Source organism: Centruroides vittatus, unplaced genomic scaffold, assembly GCF_030686945.1.
Source record: "Centruroides vittatus isolate TY-2023 unplaced genomic scaffold, ASM3068694v2 scaffold_435, whole genome shotgun sequence".
In the NCBI taxonomy this organism is placed as follows: Eukaryota; Metazoa; Arthropoda; class Arachnida; order Scorpiones; family Buthidae; genus Centruroides; species Centruroides vittatus.
The window spans coordinates 2,154,322-2,168,828 of NW_027122708.1; the positions used below are offsets into that span (position 1 = coordinate 2,154,322).

At 31.0% G+C, this 14,507-nt stretch overlaps 1 protein-coding gene across 2 annotated transcripts in view; it reads left to right on the forward strand.

Moving 5' to 3' along the window:
* LOC136989035 (diacylglycerol kinase delta) overlaps positions 1–14,507 on the forward strand; it is a 134,785-nt gene that overhangs the window by 104,234 nt on the left and 16,044 nt on the right. For both annotated transcript variants that reach the window (XM_067287083.1, XM_067287082.1), the window contains 3 exons: positions 774–887; positions 1,115–1,249; positions 7,147–7,286. In XM_067287083.1, coding sequence (XP_067143184.1) covers positions 774–887; positions 1,115–1,249; positions 7,147–7,286 — 389 coding nt within the window. The remainder of the gene's footprint in view (positions 1–773; positions 888–1,114; positions 1,250–7,146; positions 7,287–14,507) is intronic.

Sequence of the window (14,507 nt, forward strand, 5' to 3'; positions counted from 1 at the left end):
AATTCATAGGCCATTGATAGTTTGGGGATTGTCTTATAGGACAGATATATACTAAAACTATAAAACTTTGACAAAAATTTATACCTTGTCTTATCTGAAGGTCGTATTATCTGCGGAAATATATGGTAATTATTATGAAACTTTATAATATAAATATTAATTTATAATAATTATTTATTGATTTTATTTTGAAGGAAATGTAAATGATTTATCAAAAAATAAAAAAATTGATATAATTCAATCAAAACATATTATAACAATCTATGAATAATAAAAATGAGGATAAATAAATAAATAAATTTTAATTGACAAATAGTTAGTTGAAATATTTAAAAATAGAATGGAAACTATGTTTACAGAAATTTGTTTTTTCTAGTTAAAACTCGGTTATAATAGTTTTATGACTATTGATTCATTGCTTTTTTATTTTTATGAGAGTAAACTATATTGAAAAAATTATTTTATTTATTATTCAGTCATCTTTCTTTAAATTTATTTAAAAGAAAATTATTAATTAATTTCCTAATTAAAATAATCATAGAACAAATTTATGATTTGATTGTTATGATAGAAAATATATTTAAATATTTTTAAGAAAATTATTTTCATTTCTTCAGGAACTGAAATATAATACACACTGAAATTAAAAATGAAATTTTAGAACTTGATTTTCATTTTAGATAGTTTCTTCATAATATTATCTTTAATATGTAAATAAAATTTTTATTATAACAAGAGTTAATGTAATTACATATGTTTAAATTTGTGCATAGATATTTTATGCTCCATCATTTGATGATAAAATATTAGAAGTGGTTGCTGTATTTGGAACTGTTCAAATGGCAGCTTCTCGTGTAATTAATTTGCAACATCATCGTATTGCTCAGGTATGACTTATTAAAGTATCATTACATATATTATATAATATTTATATTTAAACTTTCAAAAATAAGTATAAAATCATTTAATAAAATTTAGTATATTGAATTTGTTCTAGATATATTTGTTAAAGTCAATATAATTCTTTCTATATCAGAATATTTTATTCTAAAAAATAATTTATATATTTAATATATTAAACACAAAGATTGATGTAAAGCTTTAATTAAATTAGTGTCGTTCGGTTAAAATTACAATTTTGGGTGATGAAGGAGTACCTGTACAAGTGGATGGTGAAGCATGGGTTCAACCAACAGGATATATATGCATTGTCCATAAAAATAGAACTCAAGTGCTTTGCAGGAATAGGGTAAGTAGAAATATTTATTTGATTATTCTGATAATATATATACAGTGGAACCTCGGTATACATCTGCTTTAGAATACATCCTGTTTGGACGAAACAAATTTTGCTCGGTATACGACTTTTGTTCGGTATACGATTTAATTCAATTATACGTGCCATCTATGAACAAGTAGCACTATCGGTGTACTAGACCAGACTAGACATTTGCGGTGCCACAGTCTATAACTTTGTTAAATTTATTCTGATTTTAATTTGTAAGTAAAACTTTATTATTTTTATTAATCATGAATTGCAAAAAGGCAAATGAAAAGCAACAGAAAACTAAAAAAATGACTAGAATCACAATGGAACTGAAAAAGAGATTGTTGAGAAATATGAAGGTGGCATGGGTGTTTGAGATTTAACTGTTGCATACCGTATTTCGAGAACGATGATATCGACAATCGTGAAAAATAAAGACATTATTAAATCTGTTAACGTTGTGAAAGGGGTTTAATCAATTTCTAAACAGATTATTAGTATTAAGGAGAGTTTGATTTGATTTGCTTTTGGTTTAATGATTTCAATAATATAATACAATATATTGTAATAACTTTGAAAATCTATAATAAAATTTATTTTTTTATTAATGTGCTCAAACAGTGTTTAAATTATTTTACAACCCCATTAATATATCATATCAAGAGGGTTTTTTTTTACATGAGAATGGATTAATCATTTTTACATTACTTCTTATGGGAAAGGCTGGTTTGGTATACGTCTTATTCGGTATAAGTTCAAATATCAGGAACAGATTAAGGTTGTAAACCGAGGTTCCACTGTATAAATATATCCTGTATATATATAAACCTAACATGACAACCAAAGTATAATTTCAAAAATTTATGCAATATTTGATAATCTTCAAAAATTCTATACTTTTAAATTGTAATTATGAGTATATTAAAAATATAGAGTTTCAAATGAAAATCTTCAATGGTTTATCTTGAGGTTTTATAAGTTTATTTACAGTAGTTTTGATAACTCAAGATGGTTTCAAATCATACTAAATTTATCATAATGTTTGTTATCCTAAAATTTTAAGTTTTCATTGAATTACTTTAAATTATTAAATTAAATAGTATGAAATAATAATAATATATTTAACAAAATCATTTTTGATGATTTAAATAATTAAACAAGATAAGTCATTATGAATTTTAATCATGATTACTTAAGTTATCAAACTGAAAAGTTATAAAAAAAAAGTAAGCAAAGAAAAAGAAAATTTGAGTAAATAATATCTTGGATATGAATAAAAGAAAATGGAGTTCTCGAATGAATACATTGTACTTTGTAAATTTTTTACTAAAAGTTAATTCAAGTTTTGTTCATAGATTTTTCTTTTTAACTCTTTCTGTTCCTAATGGACTTCTTTTTAGCAAGCCCATTAGGGATTCAGCCAGGCCTGCAATGATGCAGCTGAGTGGTGAGGGATAGGCCCAACATATCCAGATAGCCACTCTCTGAAAAATTTCTGAGGTTTTTTTCACCCATCCAGATTTGATTCTGGGTCCCCCATAACAGTAGGCTGCCACCTTTTCTGCTCGGCCATCTGACCTAATTAGTTCATAGACAATGAATTTACAATTTGCTGTAGATAAGTTAGCATTGAGCAACAAAGAGTAATATATATTCCAGTTATAATCTACAATTTTTCATTGAAACATTCCAGAAACTGGAACATTAGTTAAGATATAAAATCTTAACTAATTTATGCTTATTACACAACTTCCAGCACATTGGTTATTCAATCACAAATGTTTTTGTCTTTGTTTAGAGGCCTTCTTTAGGTGAAATAAAAAGAATTATAGTTTGTGGTCGTACACCTTATTTTGTATATTGTTGTACATATTATTATTAGTATTTATTTCATTTTCTTCCTCTTTGTTCTCGGTTCTTTTGTCTATCACCTTTCCTAACCCTTCCCTGTTCAGGTGGTGGTCATCTAATTAAAAGACAAAAGAAAGGGGTAGCCCTGAGGGCTAAGTGTAGAACAAGTCTTCGCTTTTTGGCTTGAATGTTGGAGAGCTAGGACATGTCATGAGGTCCTCCAGGTAGTTCTGGTATCGACTGGGGAACAAAGGAGAAGATAAGCTTAAGCTAGCATTCAAGAGGAGCCCAAAGTATCTTGATATAAGGACCTTCAGAAGCTTATTGAGAGAACCTGACAGAGTTCTACAATCATAAATCCCTACAATTCAGAGAGTTAATAATTCGGCAATCACCATCATCACCCCAAGATCGTTGATAACTTTGGGTATCCATTCTTTACTATCACTATACATCCATCTATCCTATTGTCTATCCTTTCTTCCTTGCCTTTGTTTTTTAGTATAAGTAGTTTTAAGTATTTAATCATAGTTCTTTTTTGTACTGTGGTGAATATTTTCGGTTGCTTTTTTATCGCGAGATTATACTTAATGATTGTTCAAGTGTCTGCAGAAATTGTATGTAAAAGAGCAGAAACAAGGAGTGTTGGAATCTATAAAAGAATCCTGTAAAGAAAATAAACATAGAAAAAAGAACATAGGTGTATGTTATATGCTTATCCTCTTGTTGGATTACACTCACTGTGTGCATATCGTACAAGTTCTACTGAGCTTCCATATGTTCATAAGTTGTTCAAATATCCTGTTCTAGGCATTTAAAAAAATTTTCAGTCATTCAGTTAATAATGATTCAAATAAATTTCCAAGGTGTTTTAAAATTTACTTTTTTAAAAATTTCTCAGATGTGGATTTTAAATATGGATGTTAAAATTATAACAAGTGGATGTAGATATTAAAAAATTAATTCACACCTCCTTGCACAAATTCAGCATAACTTGCCAAGCTTATGCTAGATTTAACCTGTCTTTGTTATTAATGTAGCCTCCTATACAGTCCTATTTGTAGATCTTGTTGGTTTCAGTTGTTTTAAGTTTCATTCTTTCAAAAACATCATTCATAAAAATCTAGCTTCAGTCCAGCATGATATTGTCTCAGGATCTGATGCAAATTGGGCCAGAGTGCCTGTGTGGTTTTTCTTTATATCATAGATGTGTTCTTTAATTCTAGATGCTAGTGACCTACAGGAAGAGTCCACATATGTCGATCATACATTAAATCTATTATACACTAGCTGTATTTTGTATACTCCAGGTGCTGTTTTTATGTTTACTTTGTCTTTCTCATTAGTTAATAGCTTAAAGACTATTGGGTGGCATGTATAAGCAACTTTGCATTTTAAGTTTGTAGCTGTCTTTGTTTAGAAGTTGAGCTTAGGTTTGTAATCTAATAGAATATAGGTTTTTGCCTAGAATCATCTTTAAGATCTGACTACTACAGCATTTTTTCTTCTAAAGCAGGAATAGTCTAGAAATCAAGTTAGTCTTGTATTCAAGGTTTATAGCAATCCCTTAATATGATCCAATTCCATTTGTCTGTCTTTCACTTGAGAGCAGTGTGTATATGCTGTATGCATGAGTGCACTAAAGGCTGAAATTTTATATATCTATGGATCACATGAGTTAGCTGGAATAAGAGCAGCTTGATGTGTGGATTTATAGAAAAATGGATAGTCACAAGAGTCCTCTGTAAGTTTTAAATCAAGATCTAAGAAATGGACATTTGTGTTACTGGATTGATCCAATGTCAGAGTTAGACTACACTTGTATCCTGCAGAAAACATTCTATATCTGGCTTGGTTTTCCATATAATAAAGATGTCATTGACATACCTCATGTATATTGTTATACACCAAAGGAACTTGTTGAGGGACCCCTTAGTGCACAAAAGCAGGGTTCAAGCTTTAAAGAGGGGTAAATAGAGATCAAATACTGTAAAGTGTTTAGTACCAAACATTGGCAAGTTCTGTATTTTCAATATTAGCTCTAATGAGTTGGAGATGATGTATTGTTACCCTTTGAGGTAGTCATGCAGAATTTGATGTATTAGTTTTTCAATAATGATGGTGAGAAATCTAGCTTTGTCCAGTGCATTTTTGCATAACCAAAAAGCTTTGGTGTGTCTGGAGATGTTATAATAGCATGAGAGAGTTCAACTGTTTAGCTAAATTACAGTGCATTAGCTTATTTACTTTACTCTGCAGCTTATCAAAATAGGTTGCCTTCACCTGTACACATTTTGTGTCTTTTTATATATTCTTCCATTCATTCAGTGTATGTAGAATTTTTTAAAAGAACCCCAGCTGTACTTTTATTGGCATTGATATAAAGGTAATCTATTATCTGCTAGCCATTTATGTGTTTGAGATATCAGTTCAAATATGCTGGTCCTCACTAATATATCTGTTCTAATGCATTTTAAATACCACCTGCCATCTTAGGAAGTGTAATTGCATATCATTGTATGCACCTTTTCCCAGTTCAAGGAGCTTTTCAATGTTAAGGATGACAAACTCTGGAGGTATAGATATCTCTAGGTACAAACATCAGACTGTGTTCAAATACTTTAGTAAGGAAATCAGGTGCTGCAATCTGGTCTCAACAAATTATAGGGTTGTCCAAGTTTGGGTGATAGTACCCCTTTGTTTGTATATAATCTGTCTTAGTTTCTTTATATGATTTAGGTGTAGTTTGCTGCAGACTTGTTTCAGATTAACTACTCTAGCATTTATATCTGCTAGTAATTGAGGATCTTCAGCAAATATTTTAGTTTCCAGATCCTCATGTTAATTCTCATCCAAATTTCCCAACACCTTGGAAATTCATTTGAATCATTATTAACTGAATGACTGAAATTTTTTTTTTTAAATTAAAAAAATATATTTTTAGAATGCCTAGAACAGGATATTTGAATAACTTAGAACATATAGAAGCTCAGTAGAATTATAATTCTTGTTATTTCACCTGAAGTGGGCCTCTAAATGAAGCCAAAAACATTTATGATTGAATACTCAATGTGCTGAAATTTGTGTGGTAAGTGTAAATTAGTTAATTTTAAAATAATAGAATTTAAGAGCAAAAATAATATAACTATAATTAGTAATTTATAGTTTTAAATGCATTTCATTATTACAGAAAATTAAATTGTTTAAATAATAGAACAGTTTTTTCCATAATGATGAGAAGTTGTTCATATGAAGTCTTCATTTCCATGTTTTATGAGGGTCAGTTTTTTGAGGTGGCAATATGCTTTCATTTACTACATATTGAGACATAGGTTAACAATGATAGTCATTGTTTCTTTAAGATATTGAACACATTTGAAGGTGCTACATTTATTTTACAACTCAGCTCTTTGCATGTCCATCATGATCTTTCTCCAATAACTTCTTAATGGCTTTAACATGTTTTGTGCCTGTTTTGTTTGCGGGACGTCCACCACTTGCTAAAGCATGGTTATGCCTCTTCCACATTAGAAAACCTCTATCCATCTTGTGATTGTACAATAAGGCAATGCACAATCACCATATGCCTTTTGTAGTCTTTTGTGGTGTTGATGAGCATTTTGTCGTCATGTAACCTGAAGTTTGTTGCTCTTGCTGAGTGCTCTTAGGGAGAAGATAGTTAATACATCTGTTACTTCTGGACACTGAAACTTTTGAACCATTGAGGATAGAACAATGACACTTCACCATTGAATGTGTGATACTTTAAGAAATCCAACACTAGTGCAGGTTTAGTAGAGGAATTCATAGTCAGAAAGTTCTAGCAATGTTGCCACTTCAAAAAAAATTATCTCTGTACAGTATGTACCATACATTCCTATAAAAGTTAGTTTTATAAGAATACTAAAATCTGTGATTATTCATTTAAAAAATTTTAAACATAAATATAGTAATAATAAATATCCAATTTATATTTAATACATTTATTAAGATTCAGCTTTAAAATACAAAAGTTAATTGTCTTTTAGCATTTAGAATCTACCATTAAGACTTGGCAAGAAAAACGTACAATAGTTCCTAGCAGAACATTGCAAATGATGCCTATTTCAGAAGAGGAAATTTCATTGGTTACTGGATTTGTAGAAACGGCTTCCTCTTTAGTTCGAACGTAAGTGATTTCATCTCATATTCAAAACACAGTGCTTGATAAATTTAATAATATTAACTACAATAAGTATGTATTAATATATACAATTAGTACTACATACTAGTAATTGGATTGTGACATTTTACCATATTCTGTCGACTGTATTCTTGGATAAACAAAAACATGCACGTGCTTTGTATGAAATACTTACTTGAACTTCTGTTCTGTGTTTCTGGTTATTTGTAATTGAATGACACACAAGTGAACAAGGCCTGAAAATTTTTTTAATTCATAGGATACCAGTGGCGTGCCGTCATTGGAAGCGATGGAAGCGCCGATTCCACCTTCCAATGACCTTCCCTTGTATTTTATAAAATATAAATTTTCATATTTTAACGTGCTTTCCATTAATTAAAATTAATATTTTATTATAACTGCATTATGTATCTTTTACAAATTTCTATACTACATGTGAAAAAAACGATAAGGTTGCTATTGTATATTCGAATAATTTAGTGGCGGAAGGAATGTCGAAACCAGGTGTTTCCAATCAGCCAGATTATATAGGCATTGGCACATGCGGTTTACAGAGCACCAACCTCACCCGGTTTAGCTGGTGGATGCTTCACACATAAAGCTTCTAATTTTATATCCCAGATCAGTTGTGGGCTGTTAGCTGCCTGCCTGCTAGATATTCGGCCGCCCTCGCCCGATTATGTGAATCATGAGTAGACTAGATCAACGGCGGGCAACCCCCGGCCGCGGGCCAGCTACGGCTTGCGAAAAGTTTCTATCCGGCTCGCGAGATCTTTAATAGATTATTAAATTGGAAAAATAACTATTAATTAGTTATTTTTCCAATTCTTTGTAATTTTCGCAAACGATAAGAGAAATAAATGTAGTAATTAACTTTTAATTTATTTATTTCATATTTGCAGACTAAAAAAATTACGAGTCACAAGAAGGCGTCAATTAACTACTACGGCCCGCGGAAATAACGTAAAATTTATTCTGGCCCACGTTATAAAAAAGGTTGCCCACCCTAGACTAGATTTATAACTTAACCCAACCGATAGGAGTTTACTGGCATGTTTTTATGATAGTTCTGTATAGTTGACAGGAGTTTAAAAAAATCCATTAAAATATTTGATATATTTATTCTGCGTTTATTCCGCTTTCCCATCTTATATTACTTACGGATTTCAATGCTAAACCGGTGATATTACGATTTAGTATGTCCCATCTGTAAGGGGATGCAGAAAAAACGTGTACAATTCTAGTACAGTGTTAAAAAATTAACTGTTACTTTGGCAGCATCATTTACAACCAAATTTAATGAATGAGACGTACTGTACAATGGTACAAAAAAGCTCTAGAATTTATTTTCTTTAAATTTACGATTTATGTATCAGTTGTCATAAAAATTTCTTTCCACTTCTTTCCCAAGACTAGAGGTATTCAAGTACAAAGTAACCGGTTTCGACTTATTTCTATTTAAGAAGTAGTTAAATAATTAAGCGATTAGGGAATTAGAAACATAAGTAAAACCCCGATGAAAGAGCCGAAATTTTACTTAAACAGAAGCTTAACCGAACCAATCTCTTGCCGAGTACAGTGGGGACTGATCTCTTCATAATATTAGATGTAATAAAGACAGAAATTTTTCCAGTTCAATGAGAGTGACCGAAAAGTTGTAAATTTTGGAAATTTTCATGGACACTTGGCCCTAAAACGAATTAGTTAGAAAACGAACGACGGACAATCTGTTAAGTTTAACATATTTAGATTTTTACAGCTACGGTGAGAAACGTTTAAAATTTACAACAGCCCTGTGGCGTCCTTTGAGATATACTAGTGATGCGATAAAAGAGGCATTTGACATTGACCGGTATCGGCACCCTCGGGATTTGGCACGCACACACCTACCTGGACCGTCTCTGATTTCATTCATTAGCCACTCGTAGGGAGCTATTTCACTAAGTGGACTGTTTTAAGATTTAAAAAGTAAAGAATATTTTGTTATTTTTATGTACGTTTCTTCACAAAGTTATATTTAATTATAAGTTTCTTTAAAAGTATATTCATACATCACAATTTTGTTGTATATCCAATTGTTTCAAGTTTTTTTATAATTTTAATTTTAGCCCTTATATCGTGGCTAGTGATTCAAAAATTTATTTTAAAAAAGTTTTGGCTCGAGACCGTATAATGAAAAAGAAAACATTATTAAAAGAGAAAGACCAATGCCTAAATTAAATATAAATACGTCGACAAAAAATTTCGACATTTTGACGATAAAATTTATGACGAATGACGATTCTTTCGTAAAATTGAAGCAATTTGGAAATCAAAATAGAATAGAATTTAACAATGGTAGACAATACAAAATAAATATTGAAAATTATAACGAGATAATTACGATTAATAGGTATATCTAAATTAATAGATGTTATATGTTTTTTCTCGAAAAGAGAATTGGCATTTAGAGGGCGTAGGGAATTTATTGAATCTAATAAGAAATTTCGATATAATTACCTCTGTTATTTATTAAGTACGTCAGATAATCTATTAAAAATACATTTAAAGAAGTATACGGTTTTTACTGGCTTATCGAACAAACGAATACGAACGGGCCCTGACGCGCAATTAATTGATTGCCCCTGTAAGTCGGCTTCTTACAGAAACACAGCTTCCCTATCATCAAATGTCACGGCACGCCACTGTAGGATACTGAAACAAATTAAAATATCAAGAAAAACAAATATAAAGATTTGGAATTTCCAGACTTGTTAGATGAATACGTCAGAGATAATGTTTTAAACAGTCAAAAACTGGACTACACATCACATTGATTTTGAGACATTTGGATTTATCTCACTCAAACTACATATATCTATCTAAACAAAAGAAGCTTTTAAAGCAAATAAAACTTTGGAAGGGTTTAATTAGTCAATAATGCATTCAAACATTGGGTCTTTGAAAATATCTGACAAGTTATTTTTTAACTGTACTCCTCTGTGGTCATTTAATTGTATTCTTTAGTACAATATATACAATTAAATGGTACAATAGTACAATTAAGTTAAGCCAGTCCTGAAATACCATTATAACTGTAAGTTTACCAATTTCAAATTGGAAACATAGATCTTTATTAACCAGTCAAAACACCTTAATTTTCTAGGAATTATCACATCCACAGATGTCGTTGTGGTTGTTCGTTGAGAAGGGCTTGTAAACCCGTGAATGCACGTTACAAGTATGAACACAGAGACTGATACACAATTAAAAGTCTTTTTATTTCCCTTCCGGAACACGGTTCTTTCCTTTTCTAATTTACAAATGATCCCAACTGGAATAACTTCACTGAGGAAGGGGTCGCCACGTACAAAGAATCACACCCGCGCTCGTAACACAAACTTTTTACACCCGACTTAAAACTAAACTTATATCTACCTTAAAACTAAAAAGGAAAGGGGAAACAGATAGATTTAGGAAAGAACGAAAGTAGATAGAATTAGATGGAAGGTACCCGGGTCTACGATGATCGGTGTTTTCGCTGGAGTGTATTTTCGCAATGGCAGTCGTTTTTCTCTCTTTTTCCTTGTTCGGCTGTCTGCCCTCGACGTCTTTCGATTCCCTCGGTTTTGTGTCTATTTTCCCTTGGCCTCGACGGTCCTGTAGCCTTCTTTCGACTTTTCCCGTTCCTGGTCGATCGCTGGCTCACACTTCCGTCCTTCTCGAGGTCCAGTAGAAAAGTGTCCCTTGTTCACCACTTAGCCTTCAGGGCGTCCTCGCCTTCTTTTGTTCTTACTTAAGAGGGGTAATCCTGCCCTCCAGCAATAACGGTCAGGTTGTTTAGACAAAGGAGAAAGGAACGGAAATAAGAGAATAGAATGAAGGAAGAAGGAAGATAGAAAATATATATATATATGTATTTACAACTTATGAATTAAACAAAAATATACAAGAAAACAATATGGCTGACGGCCACATCGTAATCACTAGCCAATCAACAACTGTATTTTACCCAATAAAGTTGTTGATTGGCTAGTGATTTAGGCATCTGTGGATGTGATAATTCCTAGAAAATTAAGGTGTTTTGACTGGTTATATATTGAGAATGAGAAATCATGTAGCATATTAATGATAATTATCAGTATTTTAGTATATTAGTTCAATTTTTATTTGTCTATAATTGAAACTAAATACAAATTTAATTATATTTTCTTAGTACACCATATCAGTTGTTAAGTAAATAAAAAGAAAAACCATATAAAATTCCATCTGTTCATTCATCTGTATACTATATTCATCTTTATTGAAAATTAGAAGTCCGTAGACTTTTCCATTATGTTTTATTCAATGGTAGTAATAGATCAAATAATTTGTGTTGTGATTATCTTTCTGCATATATTCCTCAGATTTGCTTCTTTCTTTTTGAGTCAGATGGTTCCATGTTAAATATTATTTTAGTAGTTTTGAATTTTTTGTTCTCAAACTATATCATAGTATCATAATTTTTTATCCACATAATTGAATAACATTATTCCTTTTTTTTAAATATGAATATCACTTAACTTTTTACATAAATTAAAGGCATTTATTTTTCATCTTAGTATTGTTAATCATCCAAAATTTAAATTTGAATCTTTATCAAAAACTAATATCTAGAGTAGTGGTGCACAACCTGTGGGTCATGACCTCAGAGGGGTTGCAAGAAAATTTTTTGGGGTTGAACGTCTCTTTCAGTTGCAACCCTTTGCCAGAAAAGTGTGACTTTTTTCTTGTTTCCGCAAGTGAAAAAGCAACTAAAAGGGACGTTTCATCAAGATATCGCAGACAGCCATCTAATGGGCTGTGTCAAATGAGCTAACAAGCATCACACTTGAAGCTTTCTCTGCTTGCTTCCAAGACCTCCAGAAACATTGGCAGTTGTGTATAGATAGCCGAGGGGACTACTTTGACAAGAGCTAGGATCATTTCTTGGTAATTGCAATTTTCTATTTTTTACGAGCTTTATTCTGGAACTTTTCTCACAAAGGTATTTATAAAAATAGAATAGCATACCTCACATTGAATTCTTATGATGTAAAGTTTTTTAAAAGTATTTTTCATTAAATAAATATTTATACCAATATGCATAAATAAAAACCATTGTTTCATAAAATTATGTGCTTTATTCAGACCTCTAATAAAGCAGAAACATAAGTGCAAATCCCAGAAAGAATTTTACTTTAACTACATTGATGATTAAAAAACATCTACTGTCTATCCAGGGTCGTGACAAAATTTTACACAGAATGGGGGTCAGAAATGAAAATAGGTTGCACACCACTGATCTAGAGTTTAAAGAAAAATTAGTTTTAAATGTTTACATCTGTAGGGTAGATGTACCAGTTTTGGCCAGTGTAGTACCAGTTCTGGCCAGAAAACAAATTTAACTTAAAAATATAATCACAAATGAAACAAACTTTTATTGTTAACTGTTCACACAGTTAACAATAAAAGTTTGTTTCATTGGACAGATCTGAATATGTGGTGATTATATTTTTAAGTTAAATTTGTTTTCTGGCCAGAACTGGTACACTGGCCAAAACTGGTACATCTACCCTATTATTCATAATCGTGTTTCTCAAATAAATAAATTGTTCAACTTTTCTTGAAATGTTTGTTTATAAAGTTCAGAGAAGTTTTTTCTTTATTTCTGTTTATTGTGAGATTCACAAACAGAAATTGTAGTAGAATTTATTTTGAACAAGTGTAAGCCTATCATAATTAGTAATTGTATTAAAATTATATCATAATACAGAAAATTATTTTGGCTAGTTTGGAACATCAATGTAAGATTTTATATTTGTCAAATGAGACAAGTGGAACTGTTTTTGTCTGACTCATTTGGCAAATTAAGTTTTTGTCATGTCAACGATCTTAAGACAGTTAAATAAGTGACACGATTTAGTGAAAGATCAATAAATATCTTGTGGGTCCAGATAGAAAGTGATAATCCTCACTTGTAAACATTAGAGACTATATTTATTTGTATACATAAATTAAATTTACAAAACCTTTGTAACAAATATTGTAATTTTTGTGAAGATAACCTGTAGCAGCATATATGCTACAGAAAATTGCTAGAACAGGAATAATACCTTTGAATAAACCATACTATTGAATACCCCACACCACTGAAGTGGATGGAGTAGCCATTGCAAGTATAACACTTACCAGTGCACAGTTTAGAAAGTCCAATCTTAAACATGAAGACATTGTTTTTTGTTTCACTTCCATTAGTTTTAGTTAATTATAAATGTTTATTACAGTTAAAGTAAGTAAAAAGGAAAAACAGAATACTGAGACCAAAGCCCCCAAACTTCATAAGTGTTGAAAATATAAATGACTTCTTCTTTGGGTGTCTTCTCCTGTCAGGAGGTTGATGACCATTTCACGCCACCATGATCTATCACGAGCATTCTTCATACAATAAGTATGTCCAATTCCTGATATTGTTGAACCAGTTAATTCTTGGCCTACTCCTGCCTCTTTGCCCTTCAGTCATTCCCTCCAGTAATAGTTTTTGTAGACTTTGGTGTCACAATACATGCCCCAGATAACTCATTTTTCTTTTCCTTACTACTTCTAGTAAGGTTCTTTTCTGATTTGCAGTTGCCAGGATATCTTCATTTGTTCTTCTTGCCCTCCAAGGAACTCTCAGCATTCTTCGAATCATCCACATTTCAAATGCTTTTGAATGCAAATAATGAAAAAAAATTATTGTCCAACTCTCTGTTCTGTAAAGCAGGGTTGACCAAACATAACATTTTGCCAACCTAACTTTTGTTTGTATACTAATCGCTCTTGATGTCAACACTTGTTTCATGTTTGTAAATGCAGTCCTTGAAATTCCAATCCTTCTTCCAATTTTCTTATCATTCCTTCCATCATCTGTAATCATGTCCCAGATAGACATAATTTTTGACCTGCTCCAGTTTACTGTTTTCAATTTTAATATTTACTTTTAGAGTTTCTTTCTCATTGGAAATGACCATAGTTTTGGTCTTTTTGCAGTTCAGTGTTAGTCTGAATTGATTGCTCAATTTTGATGGCTTACAAATGACAATATTTTTTATTATATTGCTTTATTTCTGTTTTATTTTACTCAGAAAAAATTAAATAGAAAATAATTTTAATGTTGCTAATATCTGATGAACTATGTCATTGGATATTATCAACAAGTATAAATGA